General features: G+C 50.9%; 9 protein-coding genes across 9 annotated transcripts; 5 read left to right on the forward strand and 4 right to left on the reverse strand.

Annotated features, from left to right (window-relative positions):
- Positions 1 to 2,430: 2,430 nt before the first annotated feature.
- SCP_0300230 (hypothetical protein) lies at positions 2,431 to 3,042 on the forward strand (the record flags this gene model as incomplete). Its single annotated transcript, XM_027755420.1, has 4 exons — positions 2,431 to 2,506; positions 2,561 to 2,763; positions 2,826 to 2,927; positions 2,992 to 3,042. 4 exons carry the CDS (start codon positions 2,431 to 2,433, stop codon positions 3,040 to 3,042), a joined length of 432 nt encoding a protein of 143 aa, XP_027611221.1.
- A 236-nt stretch (positions 3,043 to 3,278) lies between these two features.
- On the forward strand, positions 3,279 to 3,731 carry SCP_0300240 (hypothetical protein; the record flags this gene model as incomplete). Its single annotated transcript, XM_027755421.1, has 1 exon — positions 3,279 to 3,731. The coding sequence occupies one exon, from the start codon at positions 3,279 to 3,281 to the stop codon at positions 3,729 to 3,731; it is 453 nt and encodes a 150-aa protein (XP_027611222.1).
- Positions 3,732 to 6,361: 2,630 nt separating this feature from the next.
- Positions 6,362 to 8,747, reverse strand: SCP_0300250 (hypothetical protein; the record flags this gene model as incomplete). Its single annotated transcript, XM_027755422.1, has 8 exons — positions 6,362 to 6,467; positions 6,544 to 6,663; positions 6,715 to 6,794; positions 6,852 to 7,041; positions 7,103 to 7,578; positions 7,631 to 7,847; positions 7,897 to 8,153; positions 8,205 to 8,747. The coding sequence occupies 8 exons, from the start codon at positions 8,745 to 8,747 to the stop codon at positions 6,362 to 6,364; spliced, it is 1,989 nt and encodes a 662-aa protein (XP_027611223.1).
- Positions 8,748 to 11,495: 2,748 nt separating this feature from the next.
- On the forward strand, positions 11,496 to 12,524 carry SCP_0300260 (hypothetical protein; the record flags this gene model as incomplete). The annotated part of the gene is made up of 1 exon (XM_027755423.1): positions 11,496 to 12,524. One exon carries the CDS (start codon positions 11,496 to 11,498, stop codon positions 12,522 to 12,524), a length of 1,029 nt encoding a protein of 342 aa, XP_027611224.1.
- Positions 12,525 to 13,580: 1,056 nt separating this feature from the next.
- Positions 13,581 to 13,949, reverse strand: SCP_0300270 (hypothetical protein; the record flags this gene model as incomplete). Its single annotated transcript, XM_027755424.1, has 2 exons — positions 13,581 to 13,769; positions 13,830 to 13,949. The coding sequence occupies 2 exons, from the start codon at positions 13,947 to 13,949 to the stop codon at positions 13,581 to 13,583; spliced, it is 309 nt and encodes a 102-aa protein (XP_027611225.1).
- A 1,080-nt stretch (positions 13,950 to 15,029) lies between these two features.
- SCP_0300280 (hypothetical protein) lies at positions 15,030 to 15,432 on the reverse strand (the record flags this gene model as incomplete). The annotated part of the gene is made up of 2 exons (XM_027755425.1): positions 15,030 to 15,278; positions 15,334 to 15,432. 2 exons carry the CDS (start codon positions 15,430 to 15,432, stop codon positions 15,030 to 15,032), a joined length of 348 nt encoding a protein of 115 aa, XP_027611226.1.
- Positions 15,433 to 16,388: 956 nt separating this feature from the next.
- SCP_0300290 (hypothetical protein) lies at positions 16,389 to 16,745 on the forward strand (the record flags this gene model as incomplete). Its single annotated transcript, XM_027755426.1, has 1 exon — positions 16,389 to 16,745. One exon carries the CDS (start codon positions 16,389 to 16,391, stop codon positions 16,743 to 16,745), a length of 357 nt encoding a protein of 118 aa, XP_027611227.1.
- Positions 16,746 to 17,428: 683 nt separating this feature from the next.
- SCP_0300300 (hypothetical protein) lies at positions 17,429 to 18,256 on the forward strand (the record flags this gene model as incomplete). The annotated part of the gene is made up of 1 exon (XM_027755427.1): positions 17,429 to 18,256. One exon carries the CDS (start codon positions 17,429 to 17,431, stop codon positions 18,254 to 18,256), a length of 828 nt encoding a protein of 275 aa, XP_027611228.1.
- A 4,502-nt stretch (positions 18,257 to 22,758) lies between these two features.
- On the reverse strand, positions 22,759 to 23,427 carry SCP_0300310 (hypothetical protein; the record flags this gene model as incomplete). Its single annotated transcript, XM_027755428.1, has 4 exons — positions 22,759 to 22,969; positions 23,032 to 23,105; positions 23,178 to 23,346; positions 23,405 to 23,427. 4 exons carry the CDS (start codon positions 23,425 to 23,427, stop codon positions 22,759 to 22,761), a joined length of 477 nt encoding a protein of 158 aa, XP_027611229.1.
- Positions 23,428 to 26,683: the final 3,256 nt, after the last annotated feature.

The raw sequence follows: 26,683 nt of genomic DNA on the forward strand, positions 1-26,683 counted from the left end.
GAATATGGAGGCTTCCTTGGCAGACTCGGATGGAACCACGGCAACTCTGATGCGCACGTCTCGATCTTGCCTTGCGTGGTGTTTACCGTATTCTACGTCGTGAAAGCCGATTTCGTGCTGGCGGGGCGACCGAATGCTCGCGTCTCTTCACGTCGCAGCTTATATATCAAACGACAGCTGCCTTCTTACTCACCCTCACGCCTTCTCGCGGTGTCAGCCGCTATCAAGAGCTGCACTCCACACGCGTTTTCCCGTCAGGGCGTCATGGCTCCGCCCACCTGCTGGACGACCCCCACACGGAGGCGCAGATGCAGCGCGGACGATAGACCGAGCGGTCTCAGGGCCCGAGGCGTGCGTTCTGCATTCTGCGTTCTGCGTCCGTGATTCAGAATCGGACGACTCCTCGCTCCTCGGAGCACGGCGCGGGGAAGACTCAGCGGAGTGGTGGGACAGATGGGCGCGGAGGGTTCTGGGACTTCAATCTGCGACCGTGGTCGCGCAGTTCTCTTCTCGCTGGCTGGATGGGATGGTTCCGAGTCGATGCACGGCGGAATGAAATGAAGGCGAATACGGTGCTCTGCATCAGTTTCCTAATTCTACGTTACACGCTCGGTGCTGATATTTCGCTGTACGTGTCGTTCATGGCCCATGACCCTGCTTATCAGCCGATCGCTGCCGCGCTTTGGATGGCACATGGTCAGGCCTGAGCAGCACTCTCCTTGTGCACTGTGAACCGGAGGGCAGCCTTCGGCCAGCTGCATGGCATCAGACCCACACATATCGCTGTCTCACGGCCCCATCTGCGTCCCTCGTTTCTATCCCGCCTCCGATCCAGAACTGCGGCAGGATGCCAGACTAGCGCAGCGGGGGCGGAGGCGTCGCTCCCTCGGGACCGGCCAAGTCGCCGTGTTTAACGGGCGTGAAACCATACCTACTTTGGATGTCGTACGCGATGCAGTTCTTCTCAAGGTGACAACTGTCTCTGTAGAGTTGTCGCGTGCCTGCGGTCGACGTGCGTAAAGATTCCCTGCATAAAGTGACGTCGACCAAGGCTCAAGCCGATACAAATGAGCGAGGAGCGTTGCGAATCGACCTCAGCGCATGTAAATGCGTGCGTGAACCGATGTTCCGAAGGAGCGTAGTCAAAGCGTAGGGGCCATTAGGTCCTTGTGTAATCACCGAGAAGGCAGATCTGCTCCATCCTTCGTCGCCGTTCCTCAGGATATTCTTGTTTATTCTTGTGGGTCCTCATACAACCGCCACCAAGCCGTTACAAAATAGAGCCAAACAAAATCCTCTTCACTAGTAGGCCACTCTGCCAACGCGATTGTAGCGCAATGCACTCTGAAGCTGTTCTACTGGTACGGAGTGACACAATTTTACTTTTCAGAGTGCCTCACACTGTGGGCGTAGATACAGGTTGTATAACTCTCGACTCACCAACGGTCTAGCCGAACAAACGAGAACTAACCAGGAATCCTTGCTATACAGCAATAGATGTTAAACTCCATAAGGTCTTCCGTACGGCCACCGGTGAGTGAAGTCAGATCAGTCATGACGCTTTGTTTGGTTGGGAAGAAGAAGATCTGGATCTCTCGCTATTGTGCTGTGCTGCGCATCTCAACGTTGCGTGAAATTTTTGACCATTGCTTCGATCTAGACAAAACGGGAAGTCGCTTTGTCCTCTGGCGACACCGTCTGCGTATAAAGGAGGCACTCCCTGCGGTGTTCTGCCTTCAGCTTTCCCCCCAACTTCCACGTACTCATCATCCTTGCTACGCATCCCTTGGCTCAGCCATGACGAACAGAATTGTACCGCGGCTTTACGCGTCCTTACCACATTCCATTTACACTCTGTCCACTTACTACTCTCGATTGACTCCATATTCATTGACCTTGATGTGCGTCTTCCATCACCTCACCGATTCATATACTCACATATTAGCAGGGGTCTGAACGGTGACCACAAGAGCAATAGGCTCGTTGTCGCGGCACTCAATGCCGAACCGATTCATGGAGCCACGATACAAGCGATTCATGATGACAAGCGCAGTGTGGCGGCGTTCTCCTCCGAGGGAAACGGTCAGAATGGTCATGCCTGCCATTGCTGATTAAAATGGTGAAAGGTTATCGGAACGAAAAGACACTGTGGCTAGCGGACTGCCTCTTTGATGATCTGCAAAAGGTGGACCAATTGATTTATATGTTTCCGCGCCTAACTGCGTTACATACCCGCAGAGTGTACGTTACGACACCTGGAGAAGCACAGAGTGCAGAGGCGCGACCCGTCCCCGAGGTTCACTTCCAGGAACTACTGGCTAAGATTAAGGCGGTCTTTGCATAGGAAGGATGCGTGGGATGTGATCAAATGGGCCCACCCAGATGCACTCATCGACGCCTATTCGTTCATCGATAGTTTGTCGATGAGCGATGGAGAACACCGAGTTTATTATTGGACAACTAGGGCTCGTTGGCTGGCAGTCATGTTCGCTTTCAGGCTTCATCGGTGCGTGCTTTGTCATACGTGTATTCCTCGCAGCATATGCTGACATCTCCGTAGCGATGTCACCCTCTCGAGTTGTGGTTTTTACCCCGACTTCGGCCAGAGTGCCGTGTATCCATTGCCGGCAGAGCCAAACTCTCCTTCGCCATTATGTCTGGGCGGAACATGTGTCCTTATGGCTTCTCTACAACGCCCTCCAGAGACCGGACGATCTCATCCTGGCAAATGTAGGACTTACTGAAATTCAGCTGATAGTGCAGGTATTTTATTTTTAATTCCTTTTGTAACAGTGTGATGTGACTGATCCGCTGATTGTCTGTAGTGGCCGGCCTACGAAGCCCAGCGCCTCGTTTCAGTAAACCTCCCCGTATCGCGCTGGACGCTCGCGACGTGCATTGCAAATCATTACAAGCAGTTCTTCGAGGTCAGTTCTGTGTTATTCTTTCTGTTGTGCCTGCATCGAAAGTGGCATAATTTCCTGTCTCTAGGATACTACGAAGAAGGAGCTCGCGGGCCCGTTTGCAACGGGGAGGGAGTGATCTGAGCCCGAGTACAAGTGAGTGTATCTTCCACAGCTGCATGACAAGCCCTGACATTTGAGCAGGGATGCTATACTCACCTCCAGCTACGTCACTCCTTTACCCAGGTTCGGACGAAGTGCCTTCCCATCTCCTGAGGGCGCCTTTCCATCTATGCGTATCGCGGGGCCATCTTCTCAATGCGATGGCTCACTACTCGACACCTTGAATCTGGAAATGTCTGTCGTCCCTTTCCAATGGCCAACGCTCCTCTCCACTCGATGTCGGCATTTGTACAAAGTGAGCAAATGACACCGTCCATGCGGCGGCGGATATGTCATACGGATTTCCCCCACGGCATATTTGTGCTCATCATCCTCCCCTTTGCTGTCCTTCTCCCTCACCTCGTCGGCCTCCTCCTTGCCTTCCTTCTCCTACTCGTCCTCATCTTCGCGTTTGTCTGCCACTTCCTCGTCGCTCCCTCGGGATCTCGTGGTCACAACGTCACTCATCCTGCCGGACATTCCATTCTCCCATGCATCCTCTGCCGGTGCTCAAGCGTTGACCGGCTCAACACCCCCTTCATCGTCCTCTTCACGCTCTTTGGACTTCCTCGCCATCTCCTCATCCCCAACTCAGGACCTTGCTATCGAAACCTCACCCGTCATGCCCGTTCTCCCGTTCTCGCACGTACCTTTCGGCGAAGCTGAGGTAATTGTGAGCTTCACACCGCGAACGATGCAGGTTATGTCCCAAGACGTGTCCGGTTCTATCGAGGGGACTACCATGGTAATCACAGGTTGGCGGGATCGTGACGGAACTTCGCCTCAAATTGTTATTTATTAGTAGATTGTTGTTGTATGGTATGTTGTGTATGCTTTCATAGTATATACACCCCTTCTGTGATACTCGGTGCTTACTACTTACTACACCGAGTGAAAATGATTCATTTCGTATCATCTTGGTGGCGTGCGCACATGCAGTAGTCAGGAATGAAGCTTTCGGACAACAGATGCAAATAAAGAACAGAGCACGGGGTGTGATATCTTGATGAACGTCACGGTGCCGTGGTGGGAGGGATGTGATGTTGGCACGGTGCGGGAAGGAACGACGGATGGCCTGGTAGGAATGAGTGCTGGTGAGGACTGCGGCGGGCGGCGAGAGGAAGAGTACGTAGGACTTACCGCGATCCCAGCACCGAGCATGGATCTATCGTGCTCACACCACCCACTTCAATCTTGCACTCCTCGCACCTCGCACCTCGCCGCTCGAGATTAATATCGTCAATCCCCGCTCACGCTCATCGATCAACCCATGCGATGCCTTCGCCCCGACCCGCCCGCCAGTGCACGCCCGCGAGGTATCTCAGTTGGCTCACCTCCGATACCCTGCGAGCGCTTTCTGGAGAGGGCGAATCCTTCAGGCCTCTTATACCTCTCGCTCGTTTGACATCTGCTGCGACCCTCCTACTTCGAGAGTGCTGTGCTTGGAGCGTGCCAGCGCGGCAAATTTTCGAGTAGAGGTGAACAGACTCTGGCGTGCGCGTCGGTCGATGTTGGTATGCACTTTATCCGCCGTTACTAGCTCTTGTCGCTCCATGACGCTCACTGATTCCCAACCAACCACTGCAGCCAGCACGAGCACACGTTATAACTGCGTGTTCGATCACACCGATATGCAAACAGCGGCCGCTGGTGCAAGTCTGTTCAAGTCAGTCCTACCCATCCCTTCCCATCTTGAAGCGACTGCGAAGTATTTAGACGAGGAGCCGTCGAGTTTCGTGCTGAAAGCCCTCCGATCTCTCCTAACCTGAAAGGAATGCTATTCTGCGCTCTGCCCGTCTCACATCTGGCACCCTCCAAGTCTCCGCTGGCAGTACTAGTACGTCGCACAAGATGGCCGGTCGCTGGCGGGTCGAGTCTGGCAGTGCCATCTCTCATGGCACTCATGTCCCGTCCTCACGTCGATTCACTCGCACGTCCCAACGCTGTGCCGCTCACCTCGGACCCGCCGTACCCTTAGAGCATCCCTGCCCATCGCTCTGCGCCTTAACGACTCGACGAGCCTCGCCTCCTCGGCGTGCATCATAACCTGCCGCGCCCATATCGTCAAATACCGATCCATTCCGTCGTACTTTTGTTCGTTCTTTTACTGTGAATGCACAAGCTCGAAGTACTTATTTCAGGCTTAGGCATCAGCTTGAATATTACGATCGCGTCTTGTCAGGAGGAAAGGATTTCAGCAAGCAGTAACATTGCGTATTGACACGTGAATACTCGCATGAAGTCTGCTCCACAAGGTTTGCGAGGCGACTTTTCAACAAGCGTTTGTCCTTGATGGCAGCACAAGTTCAAGCGAAACTCATACCTTCAACTGATACGACGCAATTGGGGCAAACTGCAACAGCAGGCCTGAAACTCCTTGCCGGAAGGTACCATCATTTTAGCAGCTAGGAGATGTCGCCAACGCGGTGCGTGCCTCGACACTCCCTCTACATGTCAGAAGAGAAGCCACTTACCGCTGAAGATGTGCATCGTCTGGCTGAGAACAGGATCAAGATGTGGCATAACGAATTTATTCGGCATCTCCTTCAGTGAACAGTGCTTCCACGTTCAATCCTCCCGTACGCCGTAGCCCAACTCCTTGTCTAAGTTCCTTTGGTGTTTCTACCTGGGCACTTATCTGCTCATGTTTTCAGGCTTTCTAGAATATATCACCTACAAGTGTGAATCATCCAGATGCCGCTCAGAGTAGGGATGAAGATCATTATATGTTAAATGTTTTGACGTACCTACAGATTAGTTGTTTGTGCGCTACGTTTGCTGGTGCATGTTATACAGGCCGAATAAAATGTGTAAGCAATGACGACTACGTATGTTCGAAAGAACCTTATACGTCTGTTCTGTTGCTCGTGCCAGAACGACTCAACATTGAGTAAAAATGTTTGCATCTACACGGATGAGGTGGTCAACTCTAAATCAACATGTTGCGAGCATTTAAAGAGATGCGTAAACTGCCAGAAAGATACTCTAAATGAATTACAATTTGCATGCCTGGCGAAAACAAATAAATAGTATGACTGACCAGTATGAGAGATAAGAGTAAATCTTGGTCATATACCGAGAAGTAAAGACAAATTCGGTCACCTAGCGACATATGGTGAATCGATGATAACTTACAAGGCTCATGCTATCAAGCAGACCAAAGCACACACCGACCGTAGGAAATAGAAGTGGCAGGGAGGAAGCACGGCACGGCAAGTGTATGATTCACATCCAAGGAATGTTCCAGCCTGCCTAGAGTTCCTGGCTCGGTGCTGAACGCACCACGATGCCAGTGTTCAGACTCTGGTCCATCTCTTCTTTCCTTCGCTGTTCGTGAATGCCACTCCATGCTGCAGTAACCGCTCCGCATTCTTCCTGAGAGGGTTATGTCGCAATGCGGCTCTGAAATAATCGTCCCAAGGTAGAAGGAAACATTAAACACCTTGGATTGAGCACTGAAGATGCTGGGGATGCTCACTCGTCATGAGGCCAGCGAAACTTCGGTGGCAAACAAATGTCAGAGAGCGCAACGAGTGGGGAGACATCGAGCGCGTCGAAGAAGTCTATCCAGTCCCTGCTGGTGAAGTCTCTATGTGGGCTGCGGCAATCGTGTTGGAGGATATCATGTCATCAGCAAAGAATGGCGTACTACACGGCGGCGCAGGGAAGTACTATACGCTTCAACGTGGTGTGTTGTGCCGCATTGGACAGAAACTTGAGCGGCGGGGGCTGTTCAATAATTGAACGGTCACTGTCCGAATGAGATGCGGAATGGATACTACGTACGATAACAAGATCGATGATGTAGAGCTCCGCAATGTTAGGACACAGATCGAGCACATTCGCTTCGACTGTGTCAAATTTGTGCGTCGCTTCGGTCGTAAGGCGTTCAAGCTTTACACCGTGACGCTGCAGGAAGAGACACGCATTTTCAACCTCGAAGCCGTGGACATGGACCTCCTTCAGCTCTGGGAGCCTAAGTGGAATAGGACTTAAGAAGCCATATACATGCAGCGGTGGAGATCTCGTGGACTTACCGCATCTCAGTAAACAGATCAATCAGAGACGATCCGTCAGGAGGAGTATCAAAGTCTATCACCTTCAGTGTCTTGAGCCTAGGCAAGGCGTCATATGGTATGTTGTTGGGCGTGAGCTTCGTCCAGCCCCTGCTCAGTGACAGGGTGCGCAGGTTTGGAAACCGCTCGAAGCTACGTGGAGGTACCAGGATGTCCTGCCAGTCTTCCTGCAGCCTCTGTGAGAGCGATACTAGAGGCGAGACGCTCTTCAGATTGTTCGCGAGCTCTGGAAACACGCGGAAAGTCGACATGACATGAGTGACCGAACTCAGCGGCTCGGAGAACGTCACTGGGCGTTCGCGCCACAGGGACCGTGTGCGCAGGACACGAACAAGAGGCACGAAGTTGGGGTTCAACCCTAAGTGTTCGGCAAACATTTCAGCGATCGACCTATCCCGTATAATGGGAACGGAGTACAGGAAAGACACGCCGAGGTTCTACATCAACACGATAAGCGGATAATGTTGGATTGGAAAAAAAAGAACGCACATAGAACCTCTTGGACACGAGAATAATGTTGCGTCTTGTTTCATTGACGCGTTCATCTAGGGACTGCCATAGCAGGTCCTCGGTGAATTCTAGATCATCGGGGTGATGCACATGTGTTGCGAACGCTAGAATTCGTGACCATATCTCGTCTGGGAGATCTGGAACATTGAGCCCAGTTAACGGTCGCACACCGGCATGATTTCGTAGAGTGACAGTACTAGGTTTTTCTGTCAGATCAACATTATACATGAGGTTTCAGACATTACCTGTCACCATCGGTGAAGTACAGAATATCACGCAATGCACTAAGGATATCTTCGCCGACTTTGCAATCGGCCTTCGCTCGTAAAAGCACAACTCGGAGATCGTGTTTCGCTGTGATGGCACTCAGAGCTTCGGATGCGTCTTGCCCGGCGAAAGATGGGCCGATAGATATTATTCTAAGGGATGGTGCACCCCGTATCACAGGTGCAAGTACTCGAGAGGACATCCTTGTGAGCGCATCACTGAAATCAACCCGCTCCTAGTAGTACACTATGAGCAGTGTCAAAGAGCATCCAAGGGAGTGTCTCACAAGATTTGACCATTGTAAAATAGACTCGACAACAGCATGTTGAGTGTCTACATCTATGTTAATGTGGTCCAAGAGGTCGAGCAGCAGTCGCTTTGGATTGATGGCCTGTAAAGAATTCATGAAGCCAGAGCGAGCCGGATGTGGGGGATAAATGCCACGACTACGACCAGCATAACGAGAGTCCACGGACAAGTAGAGCGTGTGTAAGTTGCCGCCAGCCCAGGCGATGATGGAGTTGATGCGGTCGCTGAAAAAGACCTCCACGCGGAGTCTGCGGATGTGCGCACGAAGAGTAGGGTTTTTGCTCAAGGTCTCATAGAGAGCATCCACTTGTGCCGAAGTGCGCAGAATAATAGACTCGTAGAGCCATCGCACGAGATCCTTCCAGTCTCTGGACACCAATAGGACATTGACGGTTGATGCGCATCCGCGAGAGACGAAGGTCATGTCTGTACGGAAGGCAGAAAACGTCGCATCTGGAATGATGAGGACATATTTGAGTATTTCCCTGACCAGCTCGAGAGGCATCCCGCGTTGCGGCATCCTGTAGATGAAGGGGGGACGAAACGATGGGACGAACCGTACCTCGAATAGTTCACCTTTAGTTATCCTTGGGCGCGCACTGCGGAAAGATGCGAGAGTAGGAGCGCTAAACATATATTTTCAAGCGCCCAGGTCGACACTGTAGTAGATGGCTGTCAATAAGCTTGTAAAGGAAAGGTTGCTACAAATTTAAATTCTTACCCTCGGTACTCATACCAAGATCTAGTGATCTGACAGAGACTTTGGGCCTCAGGGCTCCTACTAAAATCCACCAAAGTTTATGCATTATGAGCGGCGAAGGAGCGACGGCACATGATCTGACATGTACACGCGTGCTAAGAGGTGAAAGCACTTGAAATGGATCATATACACGGAAATGTATCTCATATTTCTTGCCCTTGGGTTTGATGATGTGTCTACGTATGCACTTCGCGTTACTATCCCGCCCTTACTAGCCCTTGACCCTCAAGTACTAATTCCCAAACAGCTACTGCGGCTAGCACGAGCACTCATTCCTATAACTACGTGCTCGATCTCACCGATGTGCAGACTGCGGCCGCTGGCGCAAGTCTCTGTTCAAGTCAATCCTACCCTTCCCTCCCCGTCTTGAAGTGACTGCGAAGGACGACGAGGAGCCGTCGAACTTCGCACTGGAGAGACGATCGTGGCTATAGCGCGTTTCCACTCCTTCCGATATCTCCAAAGCTGAAAGGTGCGCTGTTCTGCCCTCTGCCCGTCTTGTATCTGGCTCCAGCGACACCCTCTGAGTCTCTGCTGGCAGTGCGTCGCGCAACACGGCCGTTCACTGGTGGGTCGAGTCTGGCAAGGCCATCTCTCGCGGCACTCATGTCTCGTCCTCGCGTCGGTTCACTTGCACGTCCTAATCCTGCGCCACTCACCTCGGACCTGCCGTACCCTCAGAGCATTCCTGTATATCATTCTACGCCTTAACGACTCGACCAGCCTCGCCTCCTCGGCGTGCATCATAACTAGCTGCGCCCATATCGATCCATCCCGTCGTCCTTTTGTTCGTCCTTTTATGCGCAAGCTCAACGTACTTGTTTCAGGCTTAGGCATCGGCTTGAATATTCGTACGATCGCGTCTTGTTAAGAGGAAAAGGATCCCAGCATATTTTTAGAGGTCGGGAGAATGACCTTGAGGTCACACCCTCTCTCGGTGAGTAGTTTTGATCTTAACGAAAAGGCAGTGACATTGCATATTGACACGTGAGTACTCGCGTGAAGTCTGCTGCACTAGGTTTGTGAGGCGACTTTTCAAATCTTTGGAGAGGGTTGATTGATGCACTCACCATGGGATCAACACCACGAAGTAAGGCGGTGAATCGGATAGAAGCAATATGTATGTATGTCTCAGACCTTTGAGTATACTCGCGCGATTTCTCTTCTGAGAGCTGACCGTAGTTTGGTAGCACCGTACAGCTTAACTTCAATGCCTACGACCATGCTGGATATTCTTCCGCCGACTTCTAGAATCTCGCGATAACGCGACCTAGTGTGGAGTCTACCCCACGATCGTGTGTTGCCCTCGAGGCATTTCTGCACATGCCGTATGCCATGCGAACAAATAACTTTCCCGTCTTCCAAACACGTTGCGTTGCCAAACACTTTCTTCTTCCAGCTTCAATCCTGGTGTCGGCTTGTGGGGCCAAGAATGCTGCCTCTCGGATGAACTTCTGGAGAAGATCTTCAGTCAATTCTCATCCTCCATTCACTCACCTTCCTAACTTTCTGCACGAACAATGACGTACGATTTTCTCACTACGAGTACTTATCTCTTTCCAATTTCCTTCTGGTGTCCCTGAACTAGTTGCACATCGGAACCGCTTCGCTACACGAAGCCATCATCATCCGGACCTCCCACCAAGCTTATGCGCTCGAACGGGCGTTGCGTTATCCCTCTTCTTGGAGAGTTCATCCGCAGATTGGGACTGGAGGTTGCTTGGGCGAGTCTGTCAACTTCATCGTTTCGTCATCCCAAGCTGTGCGAGCTGAGTATCTTTGAGCTCTTCGACCAATCGAACGAGCTTCTTCACTCACCGCTTTTTGTCTGTTATTACCTCTCTCGGTCCCTACGCGCACTGGTAACCTGTTTCATCTGGTCCTAGACTGCGATAGGGGCTTAGTCACTAGGATCGCAGGCCGGGCCAGTCAAAGTTACTCCCTTGCGGCCCCCGCTCGTGGGATATCTAGCTGTTCTTTGACTCTTTACCGCTCGTCTATGAGGCCTAAACATGTCGATATCTGTAACGGCGTCAGCACAGCCTGGCACTACAAGACGCCCCAACGTCGTTACCTCAAACATCCTGCACGTTCGGTAATCTCTCAAAATCCCGGTAGTATGCATGGGGCCTCACTTTACCTTCAAGCTCAATGTTGACAAAAGTTTGCCCATTATTTGCATGGAATGTTATAGTTCGAAGGTCGCTCGCCCTGACGTCAGCGATAATATCATGGCGCCAAAAGTATAAGTGCGCTGGTTTTGCACCTTGTTCAACACTTCTTTTCCTCTGTCATGCTGCCTTTCTATCTGTCGAACTGCCACTCCCATCAAGTTCGGTGATATTCTTGCTGTGTTCTGAGCAAGATAAATCTCAGAAAGTTGGATGTCCTTGTGTCAGTGCAGCTCAAGTGATATTACCCCCATTTTCGACAGGTACGTTTCTGCTCTCGTGGACATACCGACTCTTAACAACATAACTGATTCAGGTACCTAGAGACCAACCTGTCATGGCTCTTCCTACCTTTTTCCTGTTCCCGTCGGGCCTTAAATCAGAGGATGCCAAGATTGGCCGCATCGTTGCCAATCCATTGCTACCCAGGGAGTCCTATGTTCCCGAAGATCCCTCACCATTCATCCCGGACGACCTGGTCCACGAAACGTCCCAGCGATCCGTACATAGCCTACTAGAGTCCGTTAAGAAGGTGGAATTCCGTTCCGCGCTCAGCAAGCTGTTTCATGCAAAGTACAGCAAGTCTGGGCGCGAACATACTACCATCGACTCTGCGCTCTCACGCACGGTCGTTCTCCGCAATGCCGAGAATGTTCTCCCCGAATTGCTCAAGGACGAAGCTATTAGGGCCTGGATCACACGTCAAGGGAGCACGAAGCTATATCTCCCCACTGGCATCAAGCTCTTCGTGGACGCTTACGTCTCTACCGGGGAGGGTTCGGATATGGATGCGAGCGCCGCCGCTACCATTCCGGTCGTGGAAATAATCGCGGCGGCCGCGCCAGCTAGCCTCCCCTCTACCGGGGCTGGTGATATCGCTATTGCAGGATCACGCCGCGGACACGCATTTTCGAAGACGAAGTTCACTGCAATGGGCGAGACTATTTTCGCAGTCGAGTATCGCCAGCTGAAGAATTACAGACGGCGGTTCTTAGGATACGACTTTGAGGGTAGTCGCCTCGGGTCTGGGCGGACGTTCCAGTGTGCGGTGACCCCCTTGCCTGTAGACAAAGACGAGGCAGGAAGAGCTGGCAGAAGAATAGGAGAGGCAGCAAGCGCCGCTGTTGCGATCACAGGGGAAGAATTAATGTCAGAAATTGGAGTGTCTGTGGGTAAAGGGATAAATTTCACGGACGTCGCTAGAAACGGGTTCAAGGTGGAAGATAATGAAGTGCTTGAAGAGGTAGATAACCTGCTTACGCTCGCGGTGGACGACTTCGGGCCGAACATCGGAGGAGTGTATGCAGTGGAGGGAAAAGGTCATGAAATCTGGTTTTTGGGAGCCGACAAAGGCCAAGCAGTGTGAAAGAACGGTATGCAGACAATGCAGTGCTGTGCGTGGTTACATTGACTGAAATTTATCTACATGTAGGCTGTTGATACGGCGTTCTGCGATATACGTCTGAGCTACGATGGAATACGTACAATTCTGGTTGAATACTTGACGGCTTACCCAGGGTTGACCTTTACTCGTCTCCACTTTGGATGCTGATTCGTAATCGACAACGCCTCGGAAAATTGTTTCTCTACTCCATTCCCACCTTCTCAAGTTTGGCAGCCATGAGATTATTCTGCACGCATCTGGGAAGAGCCCCATCTCGTGCAGCTTGTTCACGTACTTCCCTTGCATTGTGCGTACAGCCTGCATGATCGCGCCATGACTTGCGTCCACAGCGCCATTCATGGCACTCACGCACGCGGAGTACTTCAATTGGTGCGTGTCCTCCCCCAGCTCGCCGGGTATTTTGCAGACAGCGAGTATTCCCACTTGCATCATTGTCTCAGAAGTGCTTGTGCCCCCTCGCAGCTTTGAGCCTTTCTCGCATCTCCTCTTTTTGGGGCTCGAACGATTTTCTCGCCCGACGACGTGCCATATGATGAATTGCCCAGACTCGAGACACTGAAGATGTTCGACTGTAGACCTTCCTTGATTCAGCTGTTCACTGGGATGAAGTATCTGCATTACAGACCACTCACCCCAACCCGCATTCTAACGCTCTGCCGCTTCTGCAACGGCATGGCATAGGGCTGAAGTGCCTCTCGACATGCGCGACAGGAGATCTAGACAAATGTGAGACCAATATACTCGATCTGTCTCCACACGTCATCGAGCTCGTTATCCTGGACTCCGTCGTAGTAAGACCTCCCAATATCCATATTGTTAACTTCACGCAGCCAACCCAAACTGTTGTCGAGAGACAGCGCATTAGCGCGGATTTCGCTCCCAAACGCAGCACGTACTACCCACCTTCGCGAATATGCGATTATCATCGCTGGATGCCACGTGGAACACCAGGAATGTGGGCAATGATGACAACCTTATTGGGCTTACGAGAAAGAAGACGTGTCAGTACATTCAAGTTCAGGACGACTGTGCCCGCAGAGGACGCCTGAGCAGAACCTGGCAGTATGCAAGTGTAACGTCTTGGTGGATATCACGGGAAAGCGCCGGACGAGGCTCTAGCTGTTCGTGGGGTCCGAGTTGTGGGAGATGGAACGCTGCGTATGGTGGATGTTTTGGAGCGAAACCGCTGTGCAGCCGAAGCCCCGTCTATATTGCTCGGACTTGATTTTAATATTCATAGATTTTGAACGCACATTAGCCACGTACCCAGTAGTGCGATGGTATAGTCCTTCCGTGGAACTGGCGCTTGCCAAGCATAATATCCGGTATCGTGTACATAGGATATGCCTTTTCCAGATATGCAAGCATGGTGATGGCCTGGGCCATATCTAAGGCTGTTTCGCGCCCTTCATGATGCTCAACTCGGAATGGCGAGTACACATGTAGATTTTCCAGTTCAGTGAACGTGCGTGGTTCGGCCGGCACGGAGCCTCTCCACAGCCTATGTAACCACAGACCTGTGCTTGTTCATACGCGTAAACACATACTATTCAATGTCTTCGACACCATTGTCTATTCGGACTGACGCTCGTGCGGCTGAGGTGGGAGTTAATTGTCGGTCATTGTCCACCGTGCAGACCACAATTTTCGGTCTTGTGCCTCTCAGAGGCACGGTACAAATTGCATCGGATCATCTGAACCGTGGTTCACATATCCATCGAGAAAAATAAGCTTCTGAATTGGTACTCCAGGCTCCAACCTGACGCCCCAGAGGAGGATATCTGTCGAGGCGCTCCACTGATCCAATCACTCGACTGCAACTCATGCCGACTGCGGGGCATGGGGTACCACTTCGTAGCAGATTCGTGAAAGGGGCGCACCAGCTGGCTGCATCTTGACTATGCGCAATGCGCCCTGGTAGCCAGATATCCAACTCAAATATTGGCACAGTACGATACCTGAGCGTCATGTTGTACTGTTTAAAAACAACGATGCTGCATTGTTGATGGTATTAGTTCCTCAGTCTTCTTCAGCCGGCCTAACAAGTACTCACAGAGATGCTTCCGGCATTGTCACCGATTCTTGACACAGTGGTGCGATTGGTGTATGCAAATGCCATCCTTCTTAACTGGTCTCCGAGTTACATACCGCATCTTGATGCTCTTCCCAATTCGAACGACCCTTGTCAGAACTCGCACCAATGGGTGACATTCATCGATATACTGAAGGAGGAGTGGGACTCTGCAGGAGTTCTATGCAATCTGTGGTCAACGTTAGTACCATCCTTCCGCGATAAATTGAAAACAACGAATTGCCCGTACTAATGATGTCAGGATCGCAATTAGCATCATGCAATTATCCCATGTTACGGAAGTCCCAGTATGCACGATGTTTGGGGAACTCACCGTTGTCGCCACTCTCCTCAGCCACATATTCAACTATGTATATCGCACTCGCATGCTTAAGTTAAAGGACACACAGCGTGGACTGCTGTGGTTCCAGGCAAGTGTCAATGCATCCCCGCTGTTGATTCATGTTGACCTCCTGTACGGTAGACCATTTCACGAACCACAACTGATCGGTCTGATGCAACCGCGCTGCTAGCGGCTCCGGCTGCATGGATGAATTGGCGAGTAGTCCCTGGACGCTGTCTATACCTATCTCGCTCATACGTGCACAGGGCGGGAATCTTTCTGTTTTCGTTGGTGGTCTCATCTACGTGGCCCCTAATGAGTATCGAGGAGCCGGATGTGTCAGACAAGCCGCTCACCTGTAAATGTTCGCGAGCGACGGTCATGTTTGTTGCATTGTACGGGATCGCACACTTTGCTTGCGCGATGTGCGCCTTCTTTCGGCTGGAAGCACGCATGGTTGTCCAGGACTCCGCGGCGTAATTCCTGCAGCTACATCAGTTACCTTATTGGCAACACTTTGATGACCTACATTAGTTAGGACACTTCAACAAGCGAGGTTGCATTTATGCTCCAGCAGATTGACCAGATCCCGGATTCTGCATCCTATCCCTCTACATCTGTCAGTCGATCCTTTGTGCAAATACGATTCAGCGGCGAACGGAGCCGACATCGACGGGTGTGTGAGATTTCTACCGCCACAGGCACAAGCTTTAACGGTACTGCGGTGGATGCACCAATCTTATTTCTGGTGACGCAAAAGAGATTCACACCAAAAGCACTCTGCAAGAAAGGTAACAACTGGGTCAAACTCTGTAGAACACAGATGCTTTGTCTCCGTACCTTTGTCAAGCAGTGATGTATTTTGATTAATGAAATTCTGCGAGATAGAATTTGTAGGCGAAGAAGTTTTTAGAGCAGAACACCACAATTGTGATGTTCTGTTTAAATTTTCACGACAAGTAGAAATCGAGATGATAGATTCCATTCCTGCTGAGGCCCTGAGGGAAACGTAAAAACTTATCAGTGAGTCGCATCGCATATTCAGAGAATTGTAGGGGTTCCAGACACGAGAACGACGGTGCACCTGTATCAAGGATTCCTGTCTCTGGTTCCTCGTCGACAGAAAACGACCACAATACGAGCGCTTCAGAGGTCAGGGGTGTCAATCGCGGAAGGACTGTTCACGATCACGATGATAGAATCGATCGAACGCCTGCGACATGGTTCCAAGATCAACGTAACTGAAGAGCAAACCGATCAGCAATCAGAGCCCTAGTCTAGTGAGTAGCTTCAGGTCGGATAAAAACCAAACATTTGGGAGGCATTGAAGGAAATTGCGAAAATAAGACACTGACGCAGGCACACGACCATATGCATACACGGCTTGGCCTCAAATCAATTGAGTGGGAAGATGGACTCACCTGCAGGCGTGCCGTCAAACAGTCCTTCTAATGGTGATATCGATAAAGGACTTTTGTCGGTCGCGTTGAGCGACGTGCCCGCGGCTGGCAGGACTCAGGCGCCCATCACCCAAACACTCCTGCGACGCGCATACAGCGCCTCCTCGTCCGCGCCTAGTCCGCGCCCTCCCATGGGCGCCATGTTCACGCCGGGTTCCAAGAACCTGACGAGGGATCTGCCTGCGTTATCCTTGCTCATGCACGTCGCGCCGCTTCCACGTTCGCGAACCTGCCGCTTGAATTCTGTGCAGCTCGCGGAGGCGTTCAATGACGGCAAGAGCTCTTTGCTCCTGCCGGCGGTGCAGTAGCTCTGCGATGACGTGCAGAATATGTTCCTGCGCCCGCGAGGTGCCCTATCTCGAAGGATTAGCGCTTAACCGTGGGCACACGAGCTTCGAACTGGCGGACGTCTCCCCGCGACGCACGACGCTCTAGAGATTAGACTGTGCGCTGTGGAGCTGTTCACAGCTGCTGAGAAACGGGTGGTGATCATGGCTATCGATCTTCGCTGGATCCATACTGGGCGGCTACCATCGTATCTAGCCTCGTTTTCTCCGTAAGCTCGTTTTCGAGAAGGTTCGCACGTATGTGCGAAACACTGCCATGGTCGCCCCAATATGAGCGGCACGATCTCGGCGCCAGAAGCAAACTTTGCGCACGGTGAGGCTGCTTCTTCCATCGAGTTCTGCCATCGCCTACTTGAACTGTGTCCTGAAGAAGCGAATTTCTGCTCTGTACGCGTAGCTCAAAGCAGTATTATCATCATCTCCCAGAGGTACGTTTCTGCTCTCATGGGCAAGCAAAATCCACTATTGTGAGTTGACGCAGGTGATATCAAAGCAATATGCATCCTACCTTTATCCTGTTCCCGTCAGGCCTCACGTCCGATGATGCCAAGATTGGCCGCATCGTTGCCAATCCATTGTTACCCAGGGAATCCTATATCCCCGAAGACCCCTCACCATTCATCCCGGACGGCCTGATCCACGAAATGTCCCAGCGCTCCGTGCACAGCCTACTCGAGTCCATTGCCAAGGTTGAATTCCGTTCCGCGCTTACCAAGCTGTTTCACGCAAAGTACGACAACTCTGAGCGCGAACGTACCACCATCGACTCTGCGCTCTCACGCACGGTCGTTCTGCGCAACGCGGAGGATGTTCTCCCTGGGCTGCTGGAGGGGAAGGTGATTAGGGATTGGATCAAACGTCAGGGAAACATGAAGCTGTATCTTACCACTGGCATCAAGCTCTTCGTGGATGCGCAAGTCTCTACGCGGAGAGCTTCGGACGTGGAAACGAGTGTCAGCGCTACCATTCCCGTCACAGACGTAGTCACAGCGGCCACTGGAGTCGCCCTCGCCTTCGCCGGTGCTGCTGATGGCACTCTTTCGGGTTTGAGCAGCGGACACAGCACTTTAAAGACGACGTTCACCTCAGTGGCCGAGACGATTTTCGCGATCGAGTATCGTCAACTGAAGAATTTCAGAAAGTTCCTCTTCGGCTACGAGTTTGAGGACGTGCGTCTGCAGCCTGCTGTGCGCACCCCTTATCACAAGATCAGGCGCATACTCGTGACCGACTCTCCGCCTGCCGATGGGGAGTCTGATGACGAACAGGGCGCTAGTAGTGCAAGGGATACATTCATAGAGGATGATTTCACACCGGACGACGGAGGATTTGCAGAATATTGGGCACTTCCCGAGGATACTGTCATGGAGAACGACTTCATGCCGAACGATGGGGCATTCGCATTCGAGGAAAATGGTTATGAAATCTGGTGTTGGGCAGCGGCAAATGAAGACGAAGCAGTGGGGAAGTAGCGGTGTGCAGTAGCTTAGTGCTACGTGAGGTTATATTCGAGATTGCTGGATGTCAAGGTTGGTGGAATTCATCGATAATTAGTATCGGACCTTGAGATTGGTACTGAGCACGAGCAAATATGATGGCCTACCACCCCCGAGGACGCGTCGTGGTTTCTGAAGGCTGTATATCAAGTGGGTTGCTTGATGTTCTATAAGGCTGCAATTATTCACGGTCACCAGCGACGTCCAGATCCGTGTCTGCTTTGTGCACTACGATGAGCCCGTGAAGAGCACCTGGTACTCGGCGATGTCATGTCGTCGAGCTTCAGTTGATGTAACACTTTTATAACGATGTCATGTATTCAACCGCCTGTTACGAAAGTGTATGGCAGTCCGTAGCTGAGGTAGAGGGTAAATGCTGTCGAATTGAGAGCCTAGGAGACAATCTTCAGTGCCAATCTACTGAACTGCACATAGCACATCAGGGAAAACCTCCCGCGCAAATTGGTCAAAATTATATGTTAATTGTCAAGAATAGTCGAGATTCTACGTGTTCCAGCGATTATCAAGATTGTTGAGAATTACATGAAATAGACGGCCCCTGCCGATTTCACTTATTAATTCTCAACATTTCTTAACATTACACACATTTGTTACAGGGTTTTCTCTTCAATTCTTGCTATTATACATGTTGTGACAACGAATCAGGCCTCATTTACTCAATAATACAGTAGGAAAATGAGCATGTTATTAGACAGTACAAAGTATAATACTTAAAGAGATATGTTAGTCATCGAAAGGGCACTTGCATACCACCTGGGCAAATAAGGGAGAAAAATCGCCAGCATACCATCCCGTATCCTAAGAGGCCGTGAGGGTTTCGCAGTCACGTTCACAAAGACACGGTCGTTGGAGGTGCCCCCTCCGATCGTACCAGCGGGCGCATGCGGGGAAAGCTCGAACTTCTCGACATAATAGCTCGGCAAAATCGCAGCCGCGGACCTCCTGAGCCAGCCGCCCCTTCTCCGTGCATCATCTGTACCGGCAGAGACGAGATCATTGGAATTGCCGTACTCATTTGGCAGTGCACGATCTGATGGACCAGGAGGGGAGCCAGGGGGCGGGTGTGCGTAGTCATAGTCAACGGCTTCGAGGTCATATATTCCTGGTGTGGATTGTTCGTGCGCAGATGACGGCTCGGGGTCATTGTACGCAAGGGGGTGGTAACCGCTGCGGGGGTTTATGGGGTGGTGTGGGTCGACTCCAGCGTCCGACTAAATTTGATGTGTTGAGGGGGGCCGGAGTCGGAGCATCCATAGATGCCCTGCATTTTCATTTTACTAGTAACCGAGTTAGTCTTTCAGCGAGGCACATAGAACGTAGTGACGCGCCTCGAGTGTTGCCCTTGTGCTACTACACAATACTATGCCTAGCATTGCGTGCCAATATCAGCTTTGTTAAATGCATCCGTGAGGGGTGACAGAGAAAGCACGTACCATAGAATAAGTGTTGCGGGTCAACAAAGACGTGAATATGAAGCAGAGAAGACGGACGCTGCAGTGAACCAGTGCTTGCTCTTGTTTGGTCCAATCAACGTCATCACGTGCCGTTGGACTTAGCAATTCCTGGGCGATGACTTCAACTCACCCTTGCAAGTTGCATCGTCACTGGTTGATCACCTATACCCCATATCCCGCACTTATCTCGCAGCTCATATCTCCTGCCTTGCCTGGCATCTCCCCACCTTACCTGCCTCGCTGACTGCATCTGTCCAGCCTCCACATGTCATCTTGCCCTTGCATCTTGCCTCCTCCACCTCTCTCGCCTCACGTCTTTGTACACCTTGCATCTGCTGTCCCGCATTCTCACCTGCCTCGCGTTCTTACCCATGCTGCTCAGTTGGACACATCGGCAACATCTAATACGCCATTCGGATCGCTTCGAACCGGCTGCTGCATTTACAGCCATCTTTGCTGAGTGTCGAGCCGGTGCTGTTTCTGCTTTTGCTGTGTGATCATGGTAAGCACTGGTTCAGCTGATGACTCTCTTCAAGAGTGTTCTGGAGGAACTGTTTTCCAAGATCCCAGTAGAGTTTCTGATTAGCGTACAATTTACATGTAATTATGAGGTTTTCAAATCAGATTATCATTGAAGTCGAGATATTGAGTGACTTTCCTCAGTGCACAATGCACTTCAAATTTTCTCGTTCTTGTGAATTATCCACAATTATCATACATTTCTTCACAATTGTGCTGGGTGGTTTTTCCTGATGTCATTGAAGTTGAGAAATTAAGTGACTTTCCTCACAATGCACTCCAAATTTTTTCATTCTCATGGATTATCCACAATTATCATATAATTCTTCGCAATTGCGCTGGGAGGTTTTTCCCGATGCATGATGTTGTCTGCACACCACGAGCTTTCCACCGCTTCGTCTTCGTTTGCTCGGGCCAAAGCGAGAATTCACCGCCATCCACTTCGACTGTAACAAGCGATCATTCGTTACGAAGTCGTCCTCTGTGAGCATACCGCCAGTGCAATCCGAGACATCTATTTCTTCAGTTTCAGGTGCTCCATGGTCCAGCATTGGTTCTTCCTCCGTGTTTGCATCCCCAATATTATCTGTGTCATCTATCCCTTCGTCTGAAAACACTCCATCTGGGGTCCACTTTAGTCTCTGTACACACAAACCCCGAGGCGAACATCCTCAAAAGTCGTAGCCAACGACTTCGGCGCTCCCTCAACTGGCGACGCTCAACTGGGAAAATCGTCTCGCCCAAATGAACCTTGTCTTCGAAGCCCTGGGTCCGTTTTTCGACCCCGAAAGAGTAAGATCACCGATCCCGGTAAAGGAAGGACACAGCTGGTGCACCCATGTGGTTCCTGCATTTACTTCCGTGGGGGGTACGGAGGTGACAGCGCTCACCTAAGAGTCCAAACCTCCAGCAGGAGAGCCTAGAAATATCACCGTCGCAGAACAAGCGAACGCCGACGGATGTGAAAGAACGCTTTCGCCGAGGATGGTCAATACCTGACGCCCCCATTGAAGTGGATATTTTCAGGCCGTGATTCTGGAAGCGATTTGTTAAAGTCGAGATTGCGACAATGGATGAGTCGCTGTCGAATCGGGCTACAAGCGATAATTAGTGGAATATGGACGCACGGCGTCGTCACAACTCAAGTAAGATGTAACTCATTTCTAATACCGACATTGAGCTGGACATCTAATGTGAGCGACTGCGTGTATAGCAAAGATGAGACTCACGAGGACAGACCACAAGGGGACGACGTCTCAAAAAAGATTCTGTCGATAGTCTTTAAGTGCGTGGTACATGGTGTGCAGCTATGCGAATAATGCTTGTTTGGAGAGAAGGGCCGTCCTTCCCGGCGAAGGTCAGCAGACACTCGTGACGGACGCGACGCGTCCGAGAACTCTTCGTCAGACCTACTTACAGAAGTGAGCCTAGTTGCAAGTGAATCGCTCTTCTTAAAAGTGTGCCCTGTGGGGCTCCTTTATTAAAGTTTTCCAAATTTCTTGGCCTACTGCTATCGTATAGCCTGTGCATTCATCACCTCTCGAGCTCAAACACAGGAGTTCCTGAGGACCCGCTTGCTCATGTTGTTCCCCAGCCTTTCTTGAACTCCTCTCTCTGACTTTCTCTCTAATTGATCTTTCTCAAAGACCAAGTTTGGGACGATCGACCACCCATCTTGATCCGCCTTCGCGGAATCAAACTCAAACTACAGCTCCTAGGCGCTGAGCGCTGAAGGGCTCCGGTTTAGCCCATGAAATTGACGAATTTGTGTATTTCCTAACCGTTCGGGGTGGACTGGCTGTTGAGTAGCTGCTCTCTTTTTTCATGCACGTTGACAGCTTGAAACATACCGTAATGATGGTACCTTCACCAGTGTTCTCATTCGCAGCATCAAGATTCATGGGCAAGAATTTCATCGCGGGGGCTGTCATTGCGCGCCGCGCAACGCAAGTGCGACCAGTCTGACGTATCTACATCGTTTGGTGCACTAAACTTGAAGGAGAATGCTTTTTTCGGGGGGTGACTTCCGATCTAATCTGAGATATTCCTGCGATAGCCTTCTGGAAATGGAACACACAAGGAAATTCTGTTTAGGAGGTCACTGAGCAGATAGAGTGTGGTGCTCATTCGCAGGGTGAGTCCATCCAATGCTAATTTTGCGTAATTACCACCGATCTCATTGTCGGATCTGACATTTCGTCCATTCATGTCAATGTAGTTTTGGCTAGTCCGCCGCTCGGGTGATTGGCTACCGCGATGGAAGCGATATACACCCACAGAACTGTACACTGACGAAGGCTAACAGTTGAGGCGGCAGGTTTGTTGCAGGTCCTCTATCGACGAATGACAGCTTGCCCACGACTTCGAGCTATGTGCGTCCGATCAATCCGCTAGAAGATTGATTTATTCTTGCATAACAAAGGATCTCAACTATCGTAGACAACCCAATCACATGCGAAGATATTAACCAGGACTTGCAAACACTTATACGGAACCGTCGACAGCCATTTGCGCTTCCAACTGTCGGAACGCGCGCATAGCGCATGCGAAGTGCGCAATCCCGCACAATGTCACTAACACAACTACTGCCAGGCAAATATAACCCGTAGGCGGGTTCTGTAGCACCCTCGGCTCGCCGCCGCTCATCAGGAGCCACGCAGTCGAGAGTGCCAGCTTGATCAGGAAGATGGCCCCCCTGCATACACAGTAAGACGGCTTCAGTTTTAGATCCCTTCAGTGATGTCACAACTAACTGACCAGTTGACCCATGCGGCAGGAGCCGCTAGCAACGCGACAGTGTTAGGCCAAGTATCTGCAGTTTGCGAGATAGCCTACACGGACCGTCCACCACGCACAACGTTAATGCTACGTGTATCCAGTAATAAACTCGCGATAGAGCTCACCTGAACCCATAGCATTCCTTGGTGGGCGTCCTTGAGTTTGGACATGCGAGCATGATACTCATGTCCGAATATACACGCGAAGAGAGAGGCGATGATGGTGAGTGCCCCAAACATGCAACAGATCGGAGCATTCGCAACACTGGAAAGTTGCATGATGGTGATTGCGGTCCTGCAGTGGCCACAATAGGTTTGCGATCATCTTCAACTACTCGGAAGGAAGAACTCACGTTAACCATAGGCCACACTGCATTCTCGTTGAATCCCGTTCTCCTATTAATCTAGCCACGAAGGTCTCCCATTGTTCTCGGAATTCTTCAGGACTCGGTTTGCAAGTGTTCTTGTCGTTAGGGAATGTGTCCAAACGTGGGATACCATTTGCGGACCAGTTAAGAAGGATGCGGTTAGTGTAAACAAACCGCGCTGCTCGGTCAAGACTTTGCGACAACGTTGTTCGAAGCATCTAGGAGAGGATGAGTTGAAGCACGGAATGATCAGAAAGTTTTCAGTTGGAACAGTGAGCATTTCGTCCATCGCTACTTATAACAGATCCTCCGACATTTGGGGCTGAAGGGGTCCACAGAGGATCGACGTAGGATATCCTGGATGGCAAGAAGCCCTTGTTTGAATGTTGATCCATGTCGTTGAGTTTCCACCGAGCACCTGCAGTTGATATCCTTAGTTTCGATCTATCTTTGGTGGCGTGCAATTATCTTTGGATATACATCAAGTACAAATGGATACGCGCCTAGGAGGATGACTGATAACCGTGCCTCTGCTGGATATTCGGGGTTGATGTCATTGTGTTTGTCGAAATCGGTAAGTAGTTCATGTTTGAGTCTTCAGAATCTATGACAGATACACTGCGCTGTATCAGCATTTTACGTTTGGTATTCATTGTGGCCAACAGGTGCATGGCTGTTTGTCGCACGCTCAATCGGACGGACTTCAAATCCACTCGTGGCCTAGGAGCCGCGGCCCGTTCTTTCGTACTCTCATACTTGTCTTCACTCGAACAGTGCTTCTGTCATTATATGGTCCACCTCAAAGCGTATAATCTGGGCGAGAATCTCCTTTGTTCAATGTTATGGACGGCTAGAACTTATCGACGTGTATCCACCACCATCGGAGTTTAGAGCTCATCCCTCGCTCCGAAGGCCGAGATAGCAGCATATCCAGCACAATTTTCCGGATATTTGTCGTCAAGGAGTCTGAGCGTGGACTATCACACTCCATGGGTCGCCACAGACGACATTGTCTTTTGCGGTTCATATGGCCACTCCAGCACGACCTCCACTGCTTGTGCTCCTTCCGCTTCCTCTGCTCGTACGGATCTACTGGCTCTGGTGTGGGTCTAGAGTGACTTCGCGGATAATTACGGTCACCTGTGGGCCTCAAGCATTTTCTTCGGCGATGTGGAATTCTCACACAAATAACGTCTACCGAACTGTCGATATGTGGCCTTCGTCCGTCGTCGAAGCGGGATTCACGACAAACAAACACGATCGTATTCCTCAACACAGGTTCACCGAGATAATGTCTAACGTTCTTCGACGTTGATTCTTCTTTTATAGGCTTCATGTTCAGGATGTCCCAGGTGATGGCAGACTTGCGTACAACAGTGCAGCTGAAGGCATTTGATTACTACTGTCTCTGGTCATGCTCTACTGATGCATAGAATTCAAGCCTCAACGTACGTCCAGCAATCAGGGACAGAAGGCAAATGCTACGTTGTTTCTATCTCATTGTTATGTGCTGGAAACATTGTGCAGATCTCTGAATCAGTCGATCGCTTCTGGCAGTCATTCGGGACTGGCTCCTTCGGTACACCACGCTCCCCATGTCCATCTGTTTTTCATCTACCTCCTGTACTACACTGTGCTGTCTTGCGCTACTATCCAGTTATGCATCCCGCAATTTCATCATGGTACCAGTGCAAGTACCGCAGAAACACTGTTAGATTTAGCGTCACCGCATCGCAATCGTTGGGGTTGAGAGAGGGTGGTTGAGAAAGATTCATACAATCAGCAACATATTTCCTTAGTCACTCATAAGCATCCTCAGAGATCCTTGTGTTCATCTCGACTTTGATCACGTGGAGGCGCCACTTCAGGAGCACCAGTACACACCTCAGCTTACATGGACGGAGATATAGGAAATGAATGCCGATCGTCAGTGGAGCGCACCATCAACACCTTCTCCTCTTAGAGACGCGCCTCAACAAGGTGAGTTGACGTTACACGGGCATCGCGCGATACTTTGGTAGCTTCAGTCATCAGCTGAAGTGCAGCAGGCCGGTACGCACATTTTCCCTGCTCTATTAGTCTGCGATAATCAAATGCATTGAAATAGTCATCGTCAGTAGGAGGTTGGGAAGGTGGTGCGGGAAGCGGGAGAGGTCCTTGGTTCGGCAGAGCAAGTGGAGGCATAGCTGCTTATACTACGAACGGAGAAGAACTAGTAACAGTAGTGTCCAGGGAGTCGCCGTCGTTCTGAATGGCACGTACTTAGATATTATAATTCAACGTTGAAACGTTGAAGCGTCAAGCTCAAGTTCTGAACAGCAATTCGCCGAGTAGTAGCCGGTAGCGGCACCCTCGGAGTTCCGCGGGCCACTTCCGTTCTCAGCCAGAAGTTACTCAACGCCAACGATCAACCTGGGACTCAGCGCATCGAATATCCCACTTGTCTTCTGGACTTCGCGGAAGAAGTCTACTCATGTTCACCTAAGAGATATCATGGAGGTGAACCAGAGCAACTACGTCAGCTCGGGGATACTGGTCCGAGTGGCGGCCTGCCATAAAGTTGTCGTCAACAAGGGAAGTCGCTGGATTCATCCTTATATGGAAGTACCATTGTGCCCCAAATTATGGAAACGGAGCAATTGCAAGCGTTGCCATCTGATGGGAACCGAACCCTATTTGGCTTCGAATCCCATTGTGTCTTGCCTCGTGTCGTACATCGCTTTTGCTTGTTGCTCAGCTTGGGCTCTGACTCATGCATCTGGCCGATCTCAGCAATAGATCTACGCTTTGATCGAATTCACGGGTTGGTCTGCTGCGGTTTGGCTTCCAGCGTATAAATACCCCCAAGTTGTTCCTCCCCTCTTTCCCCCATCGCCTCTGCATTCTGCTCTCCTCCACGTGGACAGTTGGGCTTCTGGGTATATAATCTGGTGTCTACCGCGCTTTCTCCCATCGCTCTTTCCCTCTGTCTTCCATCATCTATCGTCAACCTCAACCTCAACGTCTTCCACATCCTCAAACCACCTTGCTCAAGCTGAAGGTGTTGTATGACCTCAAGGAGGGTTGAACAAAGGTAAGACTTCTCCGACGTCGTTGTTCGCGACATATGCTCAACGAACCTACCCCCGTCCACGTCGTAGCCACTCCAACATCCTCCTCGGCACCTCGTTGGTAAGTTGGACTGGGCCCCGTCCTTGTCGACGAACTGTATCTCCTGGCATGGCAACACAACGGCGCGACCTCTTCGTCGTTGATCCGGCTGAA

This window comes from Sparassis crispa (genome assembly GCF_003851025.1).
Source record: "Sparassis crispa DNA, contig_000002F, whole genome shotgun sequence".
Taxonomy (NCBI): Eukaryota; Fungi; Basidiomycota; class Agaricomycetes; order Polyporales; family Sparassidaceae; genus Sparassis; species Sparassis crispa.